Below are 26,099 nucleotides of genomic sequence, written 5' to 3' on the forward strand. Positions count from 1 at the left end.
AAAATGCATATACTACTATTTTAAAAAGCATGCATAGATTCATGATACTAGGGAAACTGCTTGCAAAAATGTGCATGTTATCATTATTATTGTTATTACCACTGATTTATTAATCACCTTCTAAACCACCATATTAGAACTGCACAAAAAGGCTGGTGAATTTTTGTGTGAAGACTGCTTTTTTAAAAAAATGCTCTGATTGATGCTAAAAATGAGAAATTGAGAGAAAACAAGATCAACATATTTGTCCATCACTAGTTTGATTTCAGGCTTCCCAAGTCCATCGAAAGGACCCTGAAGGCTCTTCATATTTGGAGAAGTGGACAGTAAACCAATTACTGCACTGAAATCTCCCCTCTCTGTACCTTCTCTTTAAAGGCTGCAAATCACCAAACTTCTTATTTCCAGTCCACTACAGAGGTGGGAGATAAGGGCAGATTTAGGCCGATACAGGCGTGGCCTCAGGATCTGTCAAGCTAACAAAATGCACAACTCACTCATGCATGCTCAACAACAGCTTAGCAGTGCTTTGGGTGTGCAGAGAACCCAAGTGCCTCAGACTTCTTATTAAGCATGGGGGAGGAAGGGAACAGCAGTGGTGCACTTAGGATCCTTTTGACTCTGGGCACAATCTTATTGCAGGAGAGGGCAGGGAGTCTCTTTAGATGGCAATGTATATTCCATCACTGAGTTCAGAAACTGGCAAGCCATCCCCCAGCTGTGTTTGGGGCCATAGGCGTAGCTGGGGTGGGGTGGGGGCAAAATCAATAAAAATACTTAACTGAGGTTCTGCTCCCCCTAACAAAGGCCTGCCCCCACTAACAAAAATCCTGGCTAGGCCCATGTTTGGGGCCCTCCTGCTCATTATGCTGAAATGGGCTTCTGCCCACAAATCAGTGGAGGCTGATCCATTAGGGAGAATGGGGCACTGCCCCCACCAACCTCAGTCTGCCCTCAGACAGCCCCCACCTCCCTCCCTCCTTGTTGCTACCTGTCCGAGGGGTGGTGGTGACTGTCAGCTTCCTTCTCCTTAGTCTTAGTGCTACCCTTGTAGAAGTCAGCAGGGAGGAAGATGGGGACAAAACGTAGTTTATCTAGTTTTGGTTCCACCTGTCATTGGCCCTGGCTCCACCTCCTATTGGGCTCCCTGCCTCCCCTAACCTCCCTGTTCCATTGGGCACCAGCCACCACTACCCAATGTTCAACTTTGTCAGCACTACTGTGACACACTCATAGAATCCTAGAGATGGAGGAGGCCTGGTAAGACCAGCTAGTTGTATTGTCTCCTTGATGCAGGGAATCTAGAGTTACAGGAACCCCAACAGATGTCTCCATAGCCTCTGCTTGAAGACCTACAGCAATTGAAAGCCTACTGCCTCTCCCAGGTGATTCGTTCCACTGTCCAGCTCCTGTGAGATGCAAGAGATTTCTCTTAATGTTGAACTGAAATCTAGCCTCCCATAACTTAAACCAATTAGATCCTTTCAAAACAAAGTATTTCTCTTAATACATTCCTTCCTCCCACCCTTCTGTTGGCATGCAGGTCAAATTCATCCACAGAGATATGCCTTGTTTGCAGTCAAGCCCTTTTCTGTGGGTGGTGGGGAATTAGAACACTTACTCTTCCAACTCACCCTTCCTCTTCCATTCATTCCCTTCCCCACTAATCTAGATACTGCCTCCTGGTAACTTCAATAGTATGAGTATACAGTATAGCAAAAAACAGAGGAAGTAGTCCCCAATTAGAAGTAACAAAATGGCATTTTAAGGAAGCTACCATTCAGCTGATCCTCGGAGCTTGTCAAAGTATCCTGTAGGAAAAGGCAACCAGTGACTACTAGCTATGTTTGCCCTCCACTGTTGAGGGCACAATGCCTTTATATGCCACCTTCTGGAATCACAGGTCAGGAGAGTGTGTTGTACTCAGGTCCTTCTTGTGGACTTCCCATTAGGGCATCTGGTTGGTTACTGTGAGAACGGGAAGCTAGGTTAGATGGACCTCTGGTCTGACCCACAGCAGCACACTTCTTATATTCTTAAACCCAGTGCACAGCAATTATGTAAACCTCAATGACCAGCTGGCAGCAGGTGCTTGTAAGTGCTGTGCACAGGGCTCTGCAGACACTGCCCACCAGCCACTCATCAGTGTCTGCAAGCCCCATTTGACCCAGTTAGGTCTTTACCCACCCCATACCTGGCATCACTTATGATATGAGGTATAGGGCAGGTGGGTGTGACTTGGCCAAAATGGCCTGGTGGACCAAATATGGAGGCATAATCAGGCTTTTGGAATGGATACTCCCTACTGCTGGTTTAAATAAACTGAAAAGTCCTTTTTCTGAATTAACACTTGTGTTGGTTAACACAGGACCTGAGAACATGCCCCTGAGCTTCTGTGCAAAAAGCAAAATTTTCTGAAGCAACACAGCTGTACCAGTGCAAAGGCTTGCATGAGACCTGGAACCCTGTGCAATCAGAATTCTGGGTGATGTAGAACCCTTAAAAGTGTATGAAGCTCAGTCACAACAGAGAGTCACACACTTTGTGTGAAAGCTGGCAGCTGGGCTACTTGGCACATCCCAGTGGTGTGCTGAGTGATATGGTAGCATTAACACTCAAGGATGACTTAACAGCAGGGTTAAGACTCTTGACCAGGGTTACAGAGCTAAGAAGTCACAGAACAGGCCTAGGGACAAAGTATTATTTGCGCAGGTAAAAACTGACTTAGGTTGTATTTTTATTTATTTATTGTAGAGCAGGGTACTAACATTTATTACTTCACCCTATTAATATATTCCAAGAATTCTAATAAAAAAGCCTCTGTAATTTACCTAGTTCTCTAACAGTTTCATGTCTCTGGAGCCCTTTGTTTGTTCCTCCTTACAGTAAATGCTGTATCACTGGCATAAAATGAGATGCCAAGTTATTCCATTCTTTCAGCGTACTAATCTCAAATTCAGACATTTCTCCATTAATATAAACACCATCAACCTCAATATGTTCCTTACAGGCAAAGGGTGAATTTGCAAAGGGCAAAAAAGCCAGGTTATGTTTTGTGGTGCTAAAATGAAACTTAAATCACCAGGGAGTGAAGCAAGTGCTGTTTCTGCCTTGGCGGGGGGGGGGAATGCACACCATGGGAGCCACATCCTAGGGGCCAAAGTGTCTTTGCCCCTCCCTTCAATAAAATATTTGAGGGATTGCCATTTTGGGGCACTGTCATTCAAATGGTATGTGCATGCAGTGTCATGTCATTAATTATGTGGGGCGGGGATTACTGCCTCTGCCCCCCAATACAGTGGTACCTTGGGTTACAGACGCTTCAGGTTACAGATGCTTCAGGTTACAGACTCCACTAACCCAGAAATAGTACCTTGGGTTAAGAACTTTGCTTCAGGATGAGAACAGAAATCGTGCAGCTGTGGCACAGCAGGAGGCCCCATTAGCTAAAGTGGTGCTTCAGGTTAAGAACAGTTTCAGGTTAAGAACGGACCTCCGGAATGAATTAAGTTCTTAACCGAGGTACCACTGTATTTTATTCAAGTTGGCACCCCTGATACACACCAGCAGGAGCATTGTGAATATTCTCCCTTAAGATTCTCTTCCATGGAAAACTTAATCGGAGCCCCACACCCTGTTCAGGACAGAACAACAGAGCCATACTGTTGGTCCATTTAGCTCAGAATTGTCTGCACCACTTTCAAAAGCTGCTGCCCCCCCCCCCAAATCATTTTGGTCTACAGCTCCCATCAGTTCACAGCCAGCATGGCTGGGCCTGATGGGAATCGGAGTCAAAAACATATGAAAGGTGCTGGAGGGTTGGGGAAGGCTGATTTACACTGCCTAATGGATGCTCCCCAGACAAAAGTCTTCCCAAGTCCTACCTGGGTATAGAAACTGGATTGTTTTGAATGCAAAGCAAATGCACTACAACAGACATGGGGAAATGCACTCCCTTTTGGGCAAGTTCCTGGGGAAACATACCAGTGGTTGGCAGGACCAGAGGCAAAAGTGGGTGGAGCAACAGGTGTGAATTTTACCTTTGTATAGTTTTAGGGAAGTTCCAGCCAGGCAAAAATCAAGGTGGGTGCAAAGTGGATCTGGTAAATGGTGACCCCTGGGGAGAGGGGGGTGGCTTTGGGGTAAGTCCCTGCACTGCAACTGTGGGGAGGTCCAATGGGGCCTGCTGCAGCTGTGATGAGGTCCTGTGAGGCCTGTTGCATGCCACAGAATATTGAGGGGGACTGGCCCTCTTATTGAAATTTTTTGGGGGGGCCCTTGGCCCTTCCTAGATGACACCTCTGCACCTGGAGGGACTGAGGTTCTCCATTCATGCTGTGCATCTTTCCCACAAAGGGCTAATGTTCAAAGCCCTCAGACTGAGGTGGTCCACCTCTCAGACAAAGTAGGCCACAACAGTACTTGAATTATCTGTTCTAGGACCTTCCCTGGTATTGATGTCAAGCTTGCGGGTCTGTAGTTACCTGGGTCTTCCTCCCCCCCCCTTTTTGAAGATGGGGACATTTGCCCACCTCCAGTCTGTAGGGACTTCGCCTGTTCTCCAAGAATTCTCAAAGATAATAAACAAAGGCTCTGAAATTACATCCACGAGCTCCTTTAGTATCCTTGGATGCAGCTCATTAGGCCCTGGAGATTTGAATTCATTTAAATTAGCTAGGTGTTCCCTTACTACCTCTTTTAGTATCTTGGGCTGCAGCTCCTTCCTTATCACCTTCTTGGGCATCACTTTCCTTTCGGGTGAAGACAGAGACAAAGTAGGCGTTGAGTTGTTCCGCCTTTTCTCTGTCACCCACCAACATTTCTCCATCTTCTCCATGCAGAGGACCTACCACTTGCTTGTTCTTCCTCCTACTTCAGACATAGCTGAAGAAACCGTTTTTAAAAATTATTTTTAACCTCTATTGCAAGCCTGAGCTCATTCTGAGCTTTAGCCAGCCTGACTTTCCCCTTGCAACTGTTGGCTACTAGTGCATACTGCTCCTTTGTGATTACTGCTCCATTTCTTATATATGCCTTTCTTAAGCTCATCTGTAAGGTCCAAGCCCCCAGGTGGAAGGGGAGGAGAACAAGGCAATGCAGGGCAATGAGGCCATGGGGGAGGGGCTGCCCAGCCTCAGCCCTGCCCTGCAGGTGCCCTAGAGCCATTTAACCACAGCCACCAGACATTTGCCTCCTGCCCTCCAGACCCAGCCATAGACGGGAAGAACAGAGAGACAGCTGTAGCAGCAGGAGCCCCAGTCTGTGGGGACAGCTAAGGATACCTTGTGGCACACCATGGCTCAGAGGTCAGCAAACCTCTTCAGCAGGGGACCAGTCCACTGTCCCTCAGACCTTGTCGGGGGCCGGACTATATAAAAGGACACATTCCCGGACTGTCTGCAGGCCAGATTTAGAAGGCAGTTGTGCCGAATCTGGCCCCTGGGGCCTTACTTTGCCTACCCATGCCATAGCTGATCAGGCAGAACCCCTGCTACCAAAAGTCTGCCGCATCCAATCACCTTGCACACCCACAGCTGGTAAAGTGGGGAGGCAGGACTTTGACACCGCGATTCATTGTTGCTGCCAACGATTCTGACACCAACTATTCATTGCTGCTGCCTGTTGTTAACAGGAGGGGGGGAGGTACCCCAGGCAGGCCCAGGCGGGGGGGGGGGGCAGGCACTTGGCCCGGGCCTCCGATTCCACAGGGGCCTGGGTCAGCATATTTCCCATTTTGTCTTTATATGCAGATACGGTTCAAGCCTTGAAATAAAATATTTGTCAGCATAACTTTTGTGAAAAAATTTTATATACTTACTTATTTATAAGACTTCGGTTATCCCCAGGGTAAAAAAAGGGGGGGCACGTTATCTACCTGGCCTGGGCCTCTGCCTGGCTCTGCAAGGCCCTGACCCCAGGTGTTTGGAATCCCATTGCTGCTGGTGATGCTTCTTTGGTACTTAGCAAGAGCTGCCAAAAAAAAGGGTCTTGAGAGTCACATGTTGCCCATGGGTCATGCGTTGGACCACCCTGCCTCGGACACTATTAAAGAGCAGCGTGGTCTTAAATTTGTGCAGCACACTTAACCACATTCAACAGCTATGATTTAATAGCATTTCTATCTTCTCCATGCAGAGGACAGAGGACTACTTGCTTGTTCTTCTTGCTTCGAACATAACCGAAGAAACCTTTTTCATTATATTTAACTATTGCAAGTCTGAGCCCATTCTGAGCTTTAGCCTGCCTGACATTCGCCCTGCAACTGCTGGCTACTTGCGTATACTCCTCCTTTGTGAGCCCCCCTTTCTTCCCTTTCTTATACATGCCCTTATTAAAAGCTAAACTTCGGGGAAAGAATACCATGTGGTGTTTAAAGGGGTTTTAAATGGCTTTGTTGCCCCAGTGTCTTCAAATAAGAGCAGACTGTGTTTTTTCTGTCTCTTTTCTGAGCAGGCTCTGCTGTTCAGAGGGATCCTATTTTCCTGTTAGACTGAGTACAGCTTTAGGCAGTATAAAATAGATCATTGAACTGTTTTAACTAAGGCTTGTGTGGGAAACTCAATATACACAGCATGTTCTAATTTAAGACCTAGAGTGGCACTTCCTTTGGATCCTTTTGTATGACTCAAATTCCAGAGTGGCCAGAATCAACCTTTGGGGTGGAAGAGAAAACCTTCTCCTGCCAGCAATAGATAAAGGAAACAAAACAAAAAAAAAAAAAAAAAAACCACACAACTTCAAGAGGCAACAGTCAGAAAGGTGTCCTCAACACAAATGTCAAATTCAGCAGCAGTGAACTACATGGCATTATTAGGAGGCAATTTGGTACAAGGAACTCATAATTGTGACTAGAGGTAGGGAGAAATTTGATTTTGTTTGTACAGTGGAACCTCGGTCTACGAACAGCCTAGTTCATGAACTATTTGGAACATGAGCACAGGGCTGTCTTAAGCATATGCGACACCGGGGTGCAAAGATTCGCCTGGTGCCCCTCCCCAGTTGCCCAGTCCCAAGTGTGCAGGAGGGCAGGGCCGGCTTGCTGCCTCAGCGTCTCACTGGCTTGGTCGCCTCCAAACTTGCAGTGCAGAGCCGCCCACAGCAGAAGAGCCCACCGTGGCACTCCAATTGACAGACGGGCTCTTCCCAGGACTCAGCTCTCAGGCCCCGGATTCTCGGCCTGGTGCCCTGAGAGCCCGGCACCCCTAGCGCCTATGGGTAAGATGGCCCTGCACAAACACTTCAAAACTGGAAGAAGGTGTTCCAGTTAGGGAACTTTTAAAAAAACCTGAACATATTCTGTTTGGGGGTGCACTTCCGTTTTGAGTGCCCCCCTATCTAAACAATGACTATAATCAGTGCAGGTAAGAAAAATTTTTAATTTTCATTTTTATCATCTACAATACTGTTTTATTATACAGTACATTGATTATTGCTTTCATTTTATGGATCAATGGTCTTGTTAGATAGTAAAATTCATGTTAAATTGCTGATTTAGGGATTGTTTTTAAAAGTCTGGAACAGATTAATCCATTTTGCATTACTTTCTATAGGAAAGCACACCTTGGTTTAAGAACACTTTGGTTTAAGAACAGACTTCCAGAACGGATTAAGTTCATAAACCAAGGTACCACTGTATTTTAATAAGAAACCACCTAATTTTATGTCTTGCACAAATGAAACACAGCTACCCTTTGGAAAGTACATTAGACAAAACTGTACACAATTTAATGTGCTTATTAGGAAATCATCCCTAAAATGTTGGTTTTCATGATGATTCTTTTTAAAACAAAATTCACACATTGCCGCAGAAAGGTGAAGAACTGAATCTTTGATTGGAAAATAGAGAAACCAACAGAGACGAAATTGATAGATTCACCCATCCCTAATAGTGACACACAGTCACTTTACCCTCTTCAGCTTTTAAAGCCAAAGTGATTGATGGAAATCAATCCATTTGAAACTGTTCTTTCCAGCTCACACCTACCTCTTGATTTACAGCAGGGGTTGGGAACCTTTTTCAGTCTGATTTGGTGGAAGGCAGCCAGATGTGTACAAAGTCCTAGAAAGGTTGGCATTGCCTGCTCTAGCAGATCCCAAACCTTCATACCACAACATCCCAAATCCTGTGATATCCAAACGCTTTCATGCTTGACAGTTCTAAGACAGTTTCATCACAGAGCCAATGCAGTGTATTGGTTAGAAACCAGACTAAGTTTGAAAAGACTTCAAACAGTGATAATTACATTTTTAACAGTAGCCATTCACATAAAACAGTAATTGATAGCACAGACATTGGCACAACTGGGGGTTCATGGCTTGAAAACATTAGACACAATTCTGCTTCTGAAATGCTATGCAATTCTGGCCTTGAGTACTCCCTGGAAAGCTGAGAGACTAGCTGGGAAGCGTTCAGCTATTGCTGCAGGCTCCTTGGAGGACAAGCAGGACACAGACACAACAAATAAGTAATTCTAACATCTTCAAGAGCTGTTCAGGTTTTGGAGAGTTTAGAAACTGCCATGGCAGAGAAACACAAGCAGCGGGGCTATGTGGATGTTGCAAACCTGTTGGAATTCACACATTAAAATACTGGTGTAGAATTCAGCTTCAAGAAGATCTCTGGTTTTTTTTGTGCTAAAGCAGGGATTAGGATTCTCTCCCCCCCCCCCACCATGAGACATATTTCCTTCTAGGCAACATACTAAGGGCTGCACACCAGTGCTGGGTAGGGTCAGAGGTAGCTATGGTCAGAAGTAAAACATTGGCAAGCCTGAAGCAAAAGTGGTGGAGCAACATATATGGTTCTTACTTTTGCACACTAGACAACATTCCTACTGCCATGAGCCCCACAGTGATATCAGGATAAGGCATGGGGTTGGCAAGTCACAATGCAGCAGGAGAGTACGGGGAACGGCTGATTGGTGGGAACCAGGGTTGAAGGAGGGGGCTCACCTTGGTGTGCCTCAACTCTAGTCACTTTGGAAAGAAGAGCAGGGATGCTGGCTCTTCTCTCTGGCCTTCCAGCAGTCTTAATGGAAATTGTGGAGAGCTATGGGATGTGGGTGGCACTGTGGGTTAAACCACAGAGCCTAGGGCTTGACGATCAGAAGGTTGGCAGTTCGAATGCCCCATGAACGGGTGAGATCCCGTTGCTCAGTCCCTGCTCCTGCCAACCTAGCAGTTCAAAAGCACGTCAAAGTGCAAGTGGATAAATAGGTACTGCTCCGGCAGGAAGGTAAACGGTGTTTCCGTGTGCTGCTCTGGTTTGCCAGAGGTGGCTTAGTCATGCTGGCCACATGACATGACCCGGAAGCTGTACGCCGGCTCCCTTGGCCAGTAAAGCAAGATGAGTGCTGCAACCCCAGAGTCGTCCTCGACTGGACCCAACGGCCAGGGGCCCCTTTACCTTTATGGGTAACCAAGGGGAGAGGCAACTCAGGAGGTGAGAGTCAGAACAGGAGGGTGAAGCTTCATCACTTAGACTCAGGCACTATCTCTGCAGATGAGAACTGACCTATCCACACCAAAGGGCAATATGTTGCAAACATTCTTGCAAAGTGAGCATGTGTTGTGAGTGAACATATCTTGCCTTTTCTTTAAAAGCTTGGTGGGTGGAGCAATGCATGGAAGCTGTTGGGACACCTTACTTGCTGCTGTCCAGTTCTGAACGCTTGACCTCTTAAACTCTTGTGTCCACTATTAAGCCTGTGCCGTTACTTGATTGAATAGTGATGTCTTTCTAACTTACACATAAAGAGCCTCTGTCTATGTGTGTTGGGCCTGAGGCAGGACACCTGCCACCCAAAAGTCACATGCATGCAAGACATGTAAACATCTCTCTATTGCCTTCCAGGCAAGCAAGAAGCATTATCTCAGTTCAACAGCACATGTCGGAGCACTTGAGAAGGATGCAGAGCATAGTTGTTGAGGGGCGGTAGTGGCCTGAGAAGTGGGTGTGGCCTGAGCAGTATCCCAAGGGCCAGATAAGAGCTGTCTGGAGGATCACATTTGATCCATGGGCCCTTCGCCAGCCCTATGCTAAAACATAGGTTTCTTAAAACTTTGTTTCTTTTTAGAGTGGAGTACATACTGGGGCTGTGCACTGGTCTGATCTGAGTCAGCATGAGATTTGTCTGCATCAACAGCCCTGGGTCACTCTGGGTTGGATCACTCTGCATGGAGTGATCCAGGGCTGTCAAAACATGGGTGGTCTAGTGGTGAGGAGAGGAATGAGAAGGACACCAAGGTAACCTGTGTGCACCTTCTCCCACTCCCAAACACAAGTTTAATTAGGGTTTTCAACCCTGATTAAATATACTGGGGGAGGAAGAGGCATGTCTCCTTCCCTGACACCTTCCATCCGTATGAATGTGCAAGGCCCCTGAATCAGATCCAGGTTGGATCAGGCCCTGAATCAGACTGGGGGCTCACATGCACAGCTCAAGTACACACATATAGTACTGACTGAGAACCCCAATCCCCTTGAACGTTACACCTGTGTTTCTACAAGCGAAGAGAAATCCCAACACCTCTAGAAACATGTAAAATGAAAACTAACAAGAAATGGTATTCATACAAAAGCACTGTAGAGTTGGCAAAATTAGGAAAGGTTCTTCAAAAAGTGGAATAAAATTTAGGTGAATGCATCACTGATAGGTAAACAAGCAAATACTCCCCCTCTCCCACTGCCACCCACTCTGCTTCCCACTCATTTCCCTCAGCATCTTCCACACACTGGGGCCAAAATTAACAGCCTCCATTTACCGGTAAAATAAAGCTTGCTGACACCACCAAAAGACTCCTCTGCCCCTCCTTCCCATCAATAATGCTAAGAGCTCCATTCCTGTATCAAAGAAGCACCACCTGCACAAGGGACGAGAGATTCATTCACAGACACGCTAATACAAATAGGCCTGCAATGGAAATATGGTTGGTGGGCTCAGGGGCAGAGAAGTCACCCCCACTATCCCAGCTACATTAAATAAACACATTAAAATTCTGAGCCAAGAAAAGTGAAAATCTGCAGTGGGTCCAAAATTATGCAACTTGGGCAAGTCTGCATATAAAAGTTCTTTTCTTTTAGCCATACCATAAATGTGCTACATCTGCACAGGTATTTCTGGTGGACAGTTTCAATCACGGACACATTCGATTTGTTGTCTGGCATATGTACTCTCTCTCTCCCTTCTTCCTTCCCTCCTTCTCATCTTATGTGAAATTTACAATTCATTTTTAAGGTGTCCCTGCCTGAAGGGCATTGACAGGAACAAGAAGGAGTTCAAGAACTGTGAAAACAAAACCCTTGGCGTTAATAAGCAGCAAGGATGCTCCGTGGAGTGGAAAGAGCAGCCAGATGTGAATAGAATGGGCTTCAGAACTTGGAAGGTTGCTTTTCAGAGGAATTTTCTCCTTCTCTAAGTCCTCAGCAATTGCTATGGCCTACCCCACTCCATCTCCTGCCAACCTAGCACTTCGAAAGCACAAAGTGCAAGTAGATAAAGAGGTACCACTCCGGCGGGAAGGTAAACGGCGTTTCCATGCGCTGCTCTGGTTCGCCAGAAGCGGCTTAGTCATGCTGGCCACATGACCCGGAAGCTGTATGCCAGCTCCCTCGGCCAATAAAGCGAGATGAGCGCCGCAACCCCAGAGTCAGCCACAACTGGACCTAATGGTCAGGGGTCCCTTTACCTTTTTACCCCACTCCATTTTTCAAATCCCACCCAGAAAAGTTTGCATTTGGCGGGGAGGCGGGTCCTGATTCCCTGGGGCCTTGAAAGTTCTGTTGGAGCACTGAAAGCCCCATCGCACACAAGAGTAACCTTGAATACTAGGCAAACTCAGTGCCCCCGCGAGGATCCAAAATAGGACAACTGAGGAAAAAAGATAGATAGGGATGTTTGCATGCTTGGGGGGAACTCTCACATTTGCAGAAGTGCAAATAATAACAATAACACTAAAATGGGACATCTCTCTCCAATGTTGCCCAAGGAGGGCTGAGGAGGCTTGCTGGCTTCTATGAGCCACAGAAGTTTGAGTTTCTGCTGAAACAGAATTGAAGAGTGAAATGTCTTTGTTGAGGTTTTATAAGCTCGTAGGCTGGACTGGAACCCTGGAGGGCAAAATTTGGCTCCCAGGCCCTGAGGTTCCCTATCCATGGACTATGCTAATGTAGCAAGTAACTGTCCACTTATTGGAAGAGACCACTGAGTTCTATGGTACAAAGGAAATTAACTATAATTTTGGGACATGAGAGGGGGGAGCAGAACCTGCTACAGTGATATAAAACCTGTTATCAAAGGTTCTTTGTCAATCTTCAAATGCAGTTATTGAGGTGGGGAGAGATCCTTTCAGGTGAAGTTTGCTGCTCTGTCAGCGTGTGTGTGGCTCACCTCAGTTGTAAGACTGCGTAGCCGCAAAAGAACTCTGAGGCTATTCTTTTTTGCTGTTTCTTTTTTGACCCTTTAAACAAAGCCAGGCTTGTGAATGGTAAATCAAATGCCTCTCCTGCCGAGCTCTGAGCCAGGTGGAATAAAAGGCAACAATTAATATTTAAGGGGGAAATATGTTAAAGGGTGTGTGTGTGTGTGTGTGTGTGTGTGTGTGTGTGTGTGTGTAGGCAGATTGATTCCTGCCCTTTATGTCTTTCATGCCAGGGTTGGATGAGAGGGAAAGAACAGAAGAAGAGAAGGAGGGGAAAAACCCTTCATACGTTCAAAGCTTGCCTACAATGGGATATTTTGAAAAGCAAGGCTGTGTTTCCAGTCCATGCAGCCTGCAGCACACTTACCCTGACTTTATTTATGACCCTTTACGCACCCTCCAACAGCAAGTGCAGCCCCAACTTAGAAAAGTTGTCATTCTTATTCTTTGGAAATATTTACATTTGTTCGTTTTACTGCAAGGTCCCAGACTGGGGTGTGTATGTGTGTGTGTGTGTGTGCGTATGTATTCATTCAATAAAAAGGACCCCTGACCATTAGGTCCAGTTGTGACCGACTCTGAGGTTGCGGCGCTCATCTCACTTTATTGGCCGAGGGAGCCGGCGTACAGCTTCTGGGTCATGTGGCCAGCATGACTAAGCCGCTTCTGGCGAACCAGAGCAGCACACGGAAACGACGTTTACCTTCCAGCCAGAGTGGTACCTATTTATCTACTTGCACTTTGACGTGCTTTCGAACTGCTAAGCTGGCAGGAGCAGGGACCGAGCAACGGGAGCTCACCCCGTCGCAGGGATTCGAACCGCCGACCTTCTGATTGGCAAGTCCTAGGCTCTGTGGTTTAACTCACAGTTCCACCCATGTCCCTTTCGTATTCATTCAATAAAAGCTACCAAATAACATTAAGACATCACTTAAAACCATAATTAGAAACAAAAATTCTTATCGTGCAGAAGTATGGGTGAAGGGGTAGGGAACCACATGATCAAAAATGACTCAACTGACCCCTTCCACCATAAGATCTAAGCTGGTCAGATGAAGATCAGGAAAGGAGATACGGCAACTAATCCGCACCAAGGCGCAAGATGATGATTTATTCAATTCTTACCTGCCTCTCACCATGACATACCAAGGCAGGTTGCAATATTTTAAGAATACAATATTAAAATCAGTTGAGACTAATTACAGTCAGGAGAATAGGATGAATAATAGAAAGATATATCTTGGGTGTCAAAGGGCAGGAGAAAAAGGTGTGTCTTCAGCATACAAAGGAAACTACATAATTAAGGTGCCAGGCACACCTCTGCAGAAAGGAGAATTCTATGGTTTAGAAGCTGCCCCAGATAATGCCCTATCCTAGGCCTCTTCTGAGCTCCATGAGGGTAGAAGAATTACCTTAACAACTAAACAGTCTGTAGGAAAGAAGGTGCTGTTTCAGATAATTGGGGCCTGAGTCATTTACGGCTTTAAACATTCATGTGAACACATTGAATAGGGCCCAGAAGCAAACTGGCAAGCAATTCATCTGAAATAGAACCCCTGACAGCCGCTGCATTTTGGATCAGTCAAAGTTCCCAAGTCATCTTCAAAGGCAGCCACATGTAGAGCACATTGCAATAATGCAGTCTGAAAGTTACCAGAGCATGGAGTACATGTCACCAGGACCCGCCTTGCCAATAAGAAGAACGAGGCAACTGCCTCAGGTGGCGGATCGCGAGGGGTAGAGTTGGAGGAGAGAGCTGAGTGTCAGTGGCGGAGCATATGCCCACGCTGCCCAGAGCAGGCGCGTTCCCAAGGGGCACAGAGGGTGCCCTCCCAGGCACGGGATAGCCGCACGCTCACCCACTGATCCTGCTTCCTTCCTCTCCCCTTCCTGCTCACCTTCCTCCTTCCCGTCCTCTCCTCTGCCTGCCTGTCTCCTCCAGCTGGGAGCACAGGGCAACAGCGCACCACCCTCCCGCGATGCACCGCCAGCCCTCAGGGGAAGGGGGGAGCTGCTGCGCCACGTTCCTGGCTAGAGGAGGCAGGCAGGCAGGGGAGAGGATGGGAAGGAGGCAGGAGAGCAGGAAGGGGAGAGGAAGAAACCAGCAAAGTAGAGTAGCAGCTCCCCCCACCCCTTCCCCCAATGGCTCGCGGGAGGTGTGGGAGTCCGAGTCGTGGGCAGGCGGAGCACCGAATGTCACAACCGCTTGGAGATGACACCCGGAGCAGTGCCCCCCCCCCTGTACCCACCTTCCTCCGCCAGTGCTGAGTGTGCCATGTGGTCTGCTCTTGAAGCTAGCCTGCTGCCTCAAACCCAGCAAAAGATACGCCCTCATTTACAGTGTCAACGTAAGATTCAATGGCCAGTACAGTGGTACCTTGGGTCACATACGCTTCAGGTTACAGATGCTTCAGGTTACATACACTTCAGGTTACATACACTTCAGGTTACAGACTCCACTAACCCAGAAATAGTACCTCGGGTTAAGAACTTTGCTTCAGATTGAGAACAGAAATCGTGCTCCTGCGACAAGGCAGCAGCAGGAGGCCCCATTAGCTAAAGTGGTGCTTCAGGTTAAGAACAGTTTCAGGTTAAGAACGGACATCCAGAACGAATTAAGTTCTTAACCTGAGGTACCACTGTACAGCCATTTTGTATGGGAGTGGAGAATGGCACCATCTTATCCCTTGCTCCAGGAAGTAAGATTTTTTGAGCTGTGCCTGGATCTCACTTATGCCACAATCACACCTTGTATTTAAAGTACAGTGGTACCTCAGGTTAAGAACTTAATTCGTTCTGGAGGTCCGTTCTTAACTTGAAACTGTTCTTAACCTGAAGCACCACTTTAGCTAATGGAGCCTCCTGCTGCTGCCACACCACCACCGCGCAATTTCTGTTCTCATCCTGAAGCAAAGTTTTTAACCCGAGGTACTATTTCTGGGTTAGCGGAGTCTGTAACCTAAAGCGTCTGTAACCCGAGGTACCACTGTACATGGCTTTCCCCCCAATAATCCTGGGAACTATAGTTTACCCTTCAAAGAGCTACAGTTCTCAGCACCTTTAGCAAACTACTGTTGCCAGAATTATTTGAGGGAAGTAATGTGCTTTAAATGTATGGTGTGGATGTGACCATAAGCTGTTACCAGCTCTGGGCTCCTAGAGACTGGTATTCTATTATGAATGTATTCTGCAGCATGTTCTTCAACCAAAATAAACCAGAAACATTTGTGAAATAAAAAGTGATGGGATTTTTTCAGCAGGAAGTTACAGAATAAGCATTGACTGGAAATGACTACCTCAAAACTTTTGCAGGCGCAAACAGTACTGAAAGTACAATCACATGTGATCTCTCCAGCAGCAGCAACATACAAATCATTATGAATAATCACTAAATAGGATGTTTGGAGGCCTGTTACTTCTGCTCCTTGATACGTGCTCATGAAGTTTCTCCTGCACCCGCCAGTTCAGTTGGCTTAAGAACATAAGAAGAGCCTGCTGGATCAAGCCAATCACCCATCTTAGTCCAGCATCCCATTCTCACATAGGCCAACCAGATGCCTGGCTTGCCCACTCTAAGGCTTCATTTCTTAGATAAGATCCATCAGGGTCCAGCCACACCCAGCAAATTCCAAAAACATGGAATGGAAACTGCAGCTTTGGAGAGGCCTCTTCCACTCATGTCCTGCTTACAGGTTTCCTCCTGGGGCATTTGATGGCCACTGTGATGACAGAAGGCTGGACTAGATGGGTCTTTGGTCTGATCCAGCAGAGCTCTTCTGATCTTCCTGCAGAGATTATTACACTCTGCATGTGCTTGGGAGCTCTTTCCGCAGTTACAACTTCACCTCCTCAAAGTTCAGCCACAGTACTGAAAACAGATTAAGAGACCAAAACCCAGCAAGCCAAATTAAATCATTGTCTTCTTCTTTTTCCTCCCCCAGCCTGTAATTACAGCCAATAAATGTCAAGCATTTCGAACACTGGTTCTTAATGCTTGGCAACAAAGACACAGGCCTGGTGTTCAATAAATTCTCTTTTTTAAAAAAAGGAAGGGGGAAAAATCTGCCCTTAATGCTCCTCTCCATCCATTATTCAGCAGCCCCTAGCTGATAATGAGATCTAAAACCGACCTTTAGGTTTTTCTGAGTTCTACCTTTGATCCTTGGGTGATCATTATCTTTGTGCCTTAAGTTATGCAAGGCAGCACTCTCGTCCTCAGTACCATTTTGCTGAGGCTGTACCATTTATGTGTTACAGGAAGACAAGCAGAGTCAAAGCTGACCCAGGACATCCTGGTGCCCAGAGCTAGGAAATCGGAATAGTTTTGTTCCTCACTTCACGCAAATTAACATGGGATGAAATCCATAGGGAAGTTCTCTTGCAACACACACACACACACAATTGAAATGAGCAGGAGCTGCACAAGAGCACTTCCATTCTTTTTGAAATCCCTCACAGATTGTGTTCCCTTGATCAGGATCAGTCCCTCTGCCATTCAGGCTTCTGAAATAGAACCCCAAATTTTTGTCAACTTGCCTTCATGCAGCAGAGTTTCTGGCAGATTGATGAATGGTGTGAAAAACAAATGAACAGCTGGGCATGTCCTATGGCAAGCTTGTCAGAAGCCGTGTGCCCACTGCCCTGTGGCAAGTAAGGTTTGCCTCCAGTTGGAGAAAGTTTTTTGTGAACTGGAAAGGGGGATGGCTTTTTCCCTTTTTATTTCAGGCAATTCAGTACCTCTGAAATAACTAGCTTAGGCACATGTGTAGACAGGCAGGCTAGTAATTCTTTTTCCATGGGCTCATAGCTTTTATAGACTGATTTGCAAGACTGTTGTATTACTTAATGAGCTATTAATAGTGTTCCTTGAAAGTAGTATATAAAGCAGGCATAGGCAAACTCGGCCCTCCAGATATTTTTGGGACTACAATTCCCATCACCCCTGACCACTGGTCCTGTTATCTAGGGATCATGGGAATTGTAGTCCAAAAACAGCTGGAGGGCCAAGTTTGCCTATGCCTGGTTTAAAGCAGTAACTTCATAAACATGCCTCTATATACCAGCTCCAACAAGGAAAATAGTTCATTATTATTAGCCTTCTAATTTCACAACAGGAAAAGTGAAGCAAAGTGAATAATGTTACACACACACACATATTGATTTCATAGATGTATGAATACTCCCTCGTCACTCATAATAAAGTTGTCCTGCAGACACAACTTCTGAACTCAGGAGCACAGGAAGCTGCTTATAATGAGACAGACCCCGGTCCATCTAGCTCAGTATTGACTGCATGGACTGGCAGCAGCAGCCCAGGGTTTCAGACAGAGGGTATTCCCAGCCCTAGCTGTAGAGGCTGCCAGGGACTAAACCTGGAGCCTTCTGCAAACAAAGCAGCTGCTTTATCCCTGAGCTGCAGCAATTCCCCTCAATGTCTTTATTGAACTAGCAAAGGGCTTGACAGTAGGATGGACTAAATTTCTTCCATAAAAATTAAATTGTTTATGGTGACCTCTGTGCTTTAAGTATTTATTTATGTGAAATGATATGGCTAGACCTAAGACAGCTGAGGTTCTCCAGGATTTGAGGAAGGAGACCTTCTCAGCTCTACTTGGACATGATGCCAGGGATTCAGCCTGGAGCCTTCTGCTTGGAAAGGAGATGCTCTGCCATGGAGCTACAGCCCTTTCCCACATCCAGCATGGGCTGAAGCACCTACAAAGAGGTGGAAATACAAATAGCAGATAGAAAACCAGAATTGGGCTGGTTTCACACAACTATATTCTACACTGTAAAGTTAACATGAATTGGCTTTCCCATGAGCTTTGAAGCATTGATTTAATTATATAAAGCACCACTGGTGTATGGTACTTTACAGAGTACAAAAGGATAAGACCCTGCCCCAAGGAGCTTTCAAGCTAAAATCTGATACATAGGGAAACTGAAAAAGGGAAGCAGGAGCGAACAGAGAAGCCATCTGCTGTTGTTTCAGGCGCAGGTGCTTAGGCTTGGCCAAGGGCTGATCTTGCAAAATCAGTCAGTGCGTCCAAACTCAACAAAACCTAGTTCCATTTTATTCATTCATCCCACTTTTCTTTACAGTAGCTCTACATGGGTACCTGAGGCAGATCTCCCATCAAAGCACTGACATGGACTTGCTTTGCTTCAGCAAAATGACTGCACCAGGTACACCCCTGTTTTGCTGCTGTTTTCTTTTTTAAATATAAGTTTGTCCAGGGCAGGACAAGTTCTGTATCTGCACTTGAAGTGAAGTATTAAGACGACTGGTTAAGCAAGTCAAAAATATACTGGGAAAAGATCACTGTGTCTGTTATATACCCTGCTTCCCTCCCAAGCATAGTCCTCCCTTTCATTTTACCTTGTCAGCTACACTATGAGGTAGGTTAGGCTGAGAGATAGCGACTGGTTGAAAGTACCCAGTGAGTGGGGATTTGAACCTGGTTCTTCCCAGTCCTAGCTGCATACCAACCATACTTTGAAAACTCATGGCAAGAATCCCCGGAACTGTAAGTTTGTTAAGGGTACCGAGAATTGTAAATCAGTAAGGGGTAAACTACAGATCCTGATATGCTTTGGGGGAAATCTGCTTGAAATTTATGGTGTGTACATCACTTTTCAGTGAGTGAGAGGCGGGTAAAATAATGTCTGTATGCCCTGGGCTTTATGTTAGCATGCACAAAACACTACTGCTTTTGCATTAACCAACCAGGCAGGATGGTTAAATGACACTAGTGGGGAAAGCACCTACCTAGCTTACCTCCCAGTACCACTCAATGCATGTTCCCATAAAGGAGACAATACAGTTAGCCGAAAGGGCCAGCAACGCTTTATCTTTAATGAAGGCCCTGATGACTTTGGTCAAGGTCAGACAGAGTTAAAATCAGGAGCACAACACAAACTATTAGGTACATCAGTAACAACAGTAGGGGAAGCTATCCTATGCCCAGACTACCTCCCTGCCAAGGGGAGCAGATGAAGTGGCCTTATACTGAGCCAGGCCATCTAACTCAAAGTTTTCTACAATGATTTACAGTGCAAAGAAAGGTTTTCCTCATAACGTGCTACTTGGAGATCTCAAGAGTCTGAACCCAGGACTTCAGGATACAAAACACATGCTATGAACTATGAACGCATGAACTACGGCCCTCCCCCTTCTGTCTGTATATCATTTGTTTGAAAGGTTTGTGAAATACAAATACGAATTCCATCCCCCCATTTTAAACCAATCATTTACCCTCCACTTATTTTAGGCGTTGTGCCTTTTGAACATAAGAAGATGCCTTTTACTTAGTCAGACCATTAGCCTATCTGGCCTAATATTGCTTACACTGACTGGCAGCTGCTCTCCTGGATTTCAGATAGGAATCTTTCCCAGTTACACCTGGAGATACCATTATGGGGGCAAAAGGGCTATAGGTTGGTGGAAGGGCATCTGCTTTACAGTCCCAGGTGGAATCCCTTGCAACTCCAGGTACAGATGAAATATCCCCAGTCTGAAACCATGAGAGCCACTGTCCATGCTGACAATATTGAGCTAGATGAGCCAATGGCCTGACTCAGTACAGGACAGTTTCCTACTGAACCTGGGACTTTCAGCAGGCAAAGCAAGTGATGTATCACTCACTCATGGTCCCTTCTAAAAGAATGGGTTGTATCCGACTACTGAAAATAGACCCACTGAAATTGATAAACTTAAGTTAGTCATGTCTTTTCATTTAAATGGGTCTACTCTAACCAATGTTGTACACAACCCATTCATTTCAATTACTTTTATAAATACAACCCAATATCTTGACTTACCCTACTCTCTTCACACAACTGTGTCTGATCTTGAGGATCCTTAAGACACATTAGTTTCACTTTGCTATGAGAAAATATAAATACTTCTACTCACATGAGTGCAAAATTTCTGGGGTGGGTTCCCACAGGTGATTCCTGATGGCTCCACTCGTACTGTTGCGTATTCCTTCATGGGCACGGCCCTGGGTTGGCAAGCGTAAAATTCCCACATTGGCCCATTGTCTGTGGTCACCCAGGATTTGCAGATGTCATACTGTCCCATGACCAGTGGGAGGCAGTGCAATAAGAAAGCAGCGTGGTGCAGCATGGCAGCTGTGACTAAGCGCAAGGATCCTGGGCAAAGGAGATGCCTAAAGTTTTGAGCAAGGCAGATCCTGGCAAGGGGAGGCTTTCGGGATCAGCATGGAAACTCCACATCTAATACAAACAGCAAACACTTAGGAGGTCCAGGTGATGACGCTTGAAATGCGTGTTTAGGCAAGAAGAAAGTCTCTGTTACAGCCAATACATTTCTAGATGAGCTTGTTCAGAGAATTTGGGCAAAACTTTCCAGGCCTGCTGATCAGTCATCAAAAGTCTTCCTTAACTTCATTGTGTGTGTGTGTGTGTGTGTGCATAAATGATCATCCAAATCAGTGTGAAAATATCTAGAGGTGACTCTCCTCAATCAATCGATAGAACTATCGAGTTCTGATTCTATGATGAAATTTGATCAGTGAAGGAGGGGGGTAGAAGGAGGCAATGCGGTTGGGGCTAGATCAAGTTTTCTTCAATCTTATTTTCCCATCTGCTACAACGTGAAGCTTTCTAAAGTGCTTTGAAGCTGCAATATGCTATGTTTTATTTTAAGGGGAAAATATTTTATGTAAAAAAATAATGTAGCATGATATGGAACTTGGAAAGGGCATTAATCAAATCTTTGGGAGTACAATTTCCTTGAAAGTAAGTGTGTGGCTCAAGAGAAGTTTGACTTGGCAAATTTGTCCACTGTTGATGGAGCTGTGGCCTATCTATTTTTAAAAACAAAAAACAAAAATTGGATATATCTGTGGGTGTTTTCTGGTGTGCTTTTGTCTTCTTTCAAGAGAAGGGAGGCACTCATAGAAAACTATTGCTGGCTTCCACCAACTTTATCGCAAAGTATCCAAAGCTTCTGGCTACAGACTGAGGATCCTCCTGAGTTTTTCTTGCTTCTCCTTGACGACATAAGGAGAAAGCAGCTAACTCCTTCGCGAAAACTGCCTGAAACCACAACAAAAATTGAAAAAGTCAAACCTGCAAAAGAGAGTTCCCCACAGAATGTTTTAAGGGAGAGCGTAACTCTCAAGGTTGTTAACGTTATATGTGGGTTATGCAAAGGCTTTTCTCAGAATTGTCACATCTCTGTTACCATAAACAGACAGATGAAAAAATTACAGCCCCTAAAGAAAAAGAAGAATGGACCATGAACAGGCAAGACAAGGCATGGAGGCCAGACAGGAAAATGGGTAAGTCTTAAAGAGCCAAGCTAAATAAATAACATAACCAGACAAACAGAGGCACAGTCCAGCCTCCATGCAGAGGATTTATTTGATCAATGAAATTTAATAAAAAACAATTTGAAGGACTAATCATATTTAAGGCTCTCCTAATACACAAAGAGCAGTGACCTCTCCCGTTGTTCACTGGACTTTAATTCAACATCTCTGCAGTCTTGCCCACTCCCATTCCAATAGAGCCATTATAAAAATATGAAAAATAACAACCCAAAAACCCTCAATCATAAATCAAAATGACTAAGAACAAAACACACATATGAACACTCACATTGCAAAGCCAAAACTGCTCCCACACAAACACACACACAAAATCCCATTGCAGATTCTACAAAGTATGGTGGCGTTTGGAGAAAAGCTTGATTGCAGACTAAATTTCCCATCCCTTCTACAACTTCTCAACCCTATGAAAAGACCACTTGAATAAGATATGCAGAGTATTTATTTATTGGTTAGTCTACATTTTCTATGCAGAATCTTCAGTTACATCTCCATGCACATTAAGGGAGGAGGGAGGGGGGGAGAAGGAGAGGGGAAATGGCACACCTATTCAGTAAGCATGCTTTTTCTCCCCTTTAAAAAATAATAATAAAAGGCTGAAAGCTAACCTGATCAAGATAGTCAGATAAAAAAGCAAGACCCGTCTTCTATGCTTTGCCCTCTAGCTGTTTAGAGGCACCTTTCTGAACTGCGTTGGCCCAGAATAAACTCCCAAAGAAAGATAGTCTGGTTGCTATTTTTAAAGTCATGAGTAAATTGGGGGTGGGGAGGAAATAATGAAGCAAAGTGAGACAGAAATTGCTCTATAAGCCTTGCTGACATCATGTCTGCCTTTTCAGTGATTTTTTTAAAAAATGAAACAATTTCCTTATCACATCAGATTTGTCATGAGCTCTTGTGATAACATAAGAGGCGTAATAGTTTTGTCATCCCAAACCCACATTTAGTTTTGGATTGGGCCTGGGGATGGTGGCAGAGAGTTGAAAATGGGGAAAACAAGCTGACAAACTGACAAATCTATTTTCAGAAATGTAGAAATATCAAAATTTTACACTGGAGTAGGTTGACAGGAAAGGAAAGGAAAGGAAAGGAAAGGAAAGGAAAGGAAAGGAAAGGAAAGGAAAGGCATCTATAATATCAGTTGCTATGCTGCTGCATTTGTTAAATGCTACACATTCCCAGCAGACAATATAAAACTGATTTGGTGTGTATTCGTGGAAAGCCAAAGAGGCAAGCTGTCTCATTATTAAATTCCGCATTTCAATATCACAGGTGTTTTGTGGAAAGAACTTGCCAGCATTGCCTTCAAAGAATATGGTGTAAGTATTGGGTCATTTTTTTCTTTTAAAAAAGAAAAAGGTCTGGAACTAATAGCTTGGCTAAGGTTGGGTTTCAATTCCTACTGCAAAAATATAAATCTTCACCTGATATTTATTAAGAAACTGCACTTCCCAGGAAGAGCAGAATCAATGCCTTTATTTTCTTTTAAGAGTACAAGGCAGTCACAGGGGACTGATAGCCAGCCCCACAAAATTAGATTTTATCTGGGTATCTGGACTTCCTTCTTTTCTCTTTTATTGGATTAACATGCTTCTGAAATAAAGAGGCAACCCAGAGTTACAATGCCCTGCTGGGGAATTAAGTGCAGAAAGTAAACTTGATTGTTCCACCAGGCAATTAAATGTAGTCTTTCCCAGAAGTGGTACTTTTAAAAGAAAGGGGGAAAGCCTGAGTATGAAACAGATTGTACAAGAATCTGTTTAGGGGAGAGGTTTGGCAGGAGTTGGATACTTATTTTGGGGCGTACCCCTATCCACTTCAAACAGATTGTGTTGTTTTAATCGTCTTTTTTTAAAAAAAGTTAGAAAATAAATCTGAAATGTGCTACACAGAAGAGATACAGACACAGTAATAGAATGTTTAACAGCTCAGAGAAGGAATTATGTTCCCAGGAGAAGCAACAAAACTTTCATTCATAAGTAGCTGCCATCCTCAATATATTTCTAGTCCCAGAGTGTTCCATGTTCCCTTCCTTAAATCCAGTTCCCTTTTCAAACTGATGTTTTACATGCAGATATTTCAAGGACTCGGGTTAGAAAACAGGAAATAAGAAGTCATACAATTGCCCCTTGCTTTGCACGAACTTATTTTTGGGGTCTTAAAATCAATTGGGGATGACATCACTCTCTGGCAGAAGATGGAGAGATCTGCAAGTAACTTCACTTGTGTATGAGAAGGCTCTGACAAGGAACCTGAAAAAAGTTAGGCATTGTGGGAGGGAGCATATTGTGGAGAGACAAATTAAGTTTTTTGCAAATTAAAAGCCAAGTGGCAAAACACTTTAGAGACCATGTCTTTAAAACTTGCACCAGGAGGTGAAGCAGCAGACACAGCAAACTGTAGGGAGTGGATGGATTTCAGAAAGTTCACAGTTTATTATTATTGTGAGACTTTGGGTAGGATTAGGATCATTTTACCTTTATTCCCCTCTCTGACCCTGACTCTCTTATGACACCAATCAATCAATATTAATATAGGTTTTTTACTGTTAGAAGAAGGAGAAGGAGAGGGAGAAGAAGTTGAATCCAGTGAAGTTCTACCCAGCATAGAGCCTCTGAAATTTATGGAAACCTTAGTAAATTGTGCCCATCAATTTCAATGGGTTTCTGCGGAGTAGGATTAACACTGAATACGACCTAATAATAACAATAGATTAAATGTGAACCGCTGGGTAGTCTAGTCAAAATGCAGCAGATGAAAAGGCCGGCTGAGAAGAGAAAGTCAGAAGGTGGGGAGGGGGAGAGACCTGTAACTAAACACCATACAGATTGCTTTGACTCCTGAGTGCCTTTTGCTCAGAGGCAAAAGAAAAGTAGCCCTAGATGAAGAAGTCAGCCGCGAGAACCGGGAAGGGCTAATAATAAGAGGGTGCTTTCAGAAGAAAATAGTGAGAGCCATAAAAGCAAATAAATAAATAAAATACAACACAATACAAAGCCTGCCGCATCTCCACCCGGAGGAGCCGCTTGTTAGGTAACTTTTCCTCCCTCTGCTAAACAGCGGCGGCGGCGCTTGGGAATTTCCCTACTCGCCTGCCCGGGAGTGCTAAAGAACAGCTCCTTTGCTGGCGTCGGCGGCGACGCCTCCCGTCCCACCCCAGGTCCCCTCACGCCCTGCTGGGGCTGGGGATCTGCTTGGCTTACCGGCATCCGCAGCTCCTGTAATCCGGCGCAGTGACGGAGCAGAGAGAAAGGAGAGAGAGAGAGAGCCCCAGATCGAGGCGGCGCGCAGGGCGGAGGGATGGATGGCTTCCCTGAACGCAAAGCGAGCCCTAGCCTCGCTCGCTGCCTCCGGGGTGCACTCGGGAACCCAGCGCGTCCCGCCCGCGACCTGGACGCCGTTGGGGGATCCTCGCCCCCCTGCAATACACAAAGTTGTGTACGAAGCGAACTGCCCGGCCAAGGGGGGTCGTGGTGGGAAGGAGGCGAGAGAAGTCCCTTTCCTCCCTTTCCTCTCTCCTCCTCTCTTTTCTTCTCCTTCTTCTCGCTTTTTAAAATCTCCGCTTCCTTCCTTTGGGCTTCCAAAGCGAGGTCTGGGTACGATGGCAGCGCCCGGGAGGGTGGATGGAGAGAGGAGCCAAGTTCAACTTTTTCCTTTCGGAAAGAAAACGCCCCACCAGAGGATCCCGCTCTCCTTCATCCCCTTCGCTCCCCACCCGACGCTCCCCCTCCCTCCCCTCCCGGGTCGGTCTGGGGAGGGTTTTACACACACACACACACACACACACACACACACACAGCGCAGATAAGAAGCCTTGGCTCTCCTTTGCTCAGCCTCTCTGCGGGCAGGACGGCTCCGATCCCCCTCGCTGGCACTCAAGGGCGGGTAGATGATGGATGCAAAGAGAGGGATGGATAGATAGCTGGCATCTCTCTCTCTCTCTCTCTCTCTCTCTCTCTCTCTCTCTCCAAGTTCAGGCACGGAGCCTCAAATCCTTTTGGCCATCACTTTCAATCACCAGCAGAGCTTTTATCCCCGCGCCTGATTCAGGCTGCGTAACTTCCTCTGTGTTGCCTTCACACACCACGCACCATCCCACCCGGCCGGGCGCTCTTAAAGGTGCAGCCGGGAAGGAAACGCAGCCATGGCAGGGCAAGGGGGGGGAGGGGACACGGTGCGAGAGAGGGAGAGAGAGCGCTTGTAAGAAAGAAACAAACAAACAAAAAAACAAAAAAGGAAAACAGAAGTAAATCCCAAAGGGAGGGGAAAACGTAAAAGCAGGACAAGCCGCGTCTTACTGAAGGAGCTCTTCAGCCAATGCAC

General features: G+C 45.6%; 1 protein-coding gene across 9 annotated transcripts in view; it reads right to left on the reverse strand.

The window, feature by feature from the left end:
* The window catches only part of NTNG2 (netrin G2), a 123,804-nt gene extending 97,923 nt beyond the window's left edge, over nucleotides 1–25,881 (reverse strand). For 3 of the 9 annotated variants that reach the window (XM_082207832.1, XM_082207834.1, XM_082207833.1), the window contains exons 1-2: nucleotides 24,980–25,880; nucleotides 20,336–21,483 (exon numbers count right to left, since the gene is read on the reverse strand). In XM_082207832.1, coding sequence (XP_082063958.1) covers nucleotides 20,336–20,548 — 213 coding nt within the window. In that variant the 5' untranslated portion in view covers nucleotides 20,549–21,483; nucleotides 24,980–25,880. Of the gene's footprint in view, nucleotides 1–20,335; nucleotides 21,484–22,384; nucleotides 22,497–24,979 lie in introns of those variants that run through there. The other 6 variants (XM_082207836.1, XM_082207835.1, XM_082207830.1 and 3 more) reach the window with 5 other exon arrangements.
* Between the last annotated feature and the right edge of the window lie 218 nt (nucleotides 25,882–26,099).

The sequence above is a fragment of the Podarcis vaucheri genome, assembly GCF_965113315.1.
Source record: "Podarcis vaucheri genome assembly, chromosome: Z".
In the NCBI taxonomy this organism is placed as follows: Eukaryota; Metazoa; Chordata; class Lepidosauria; order Squamata; family Lacertidae; genus Podarcis; species Podarcis vaucheri.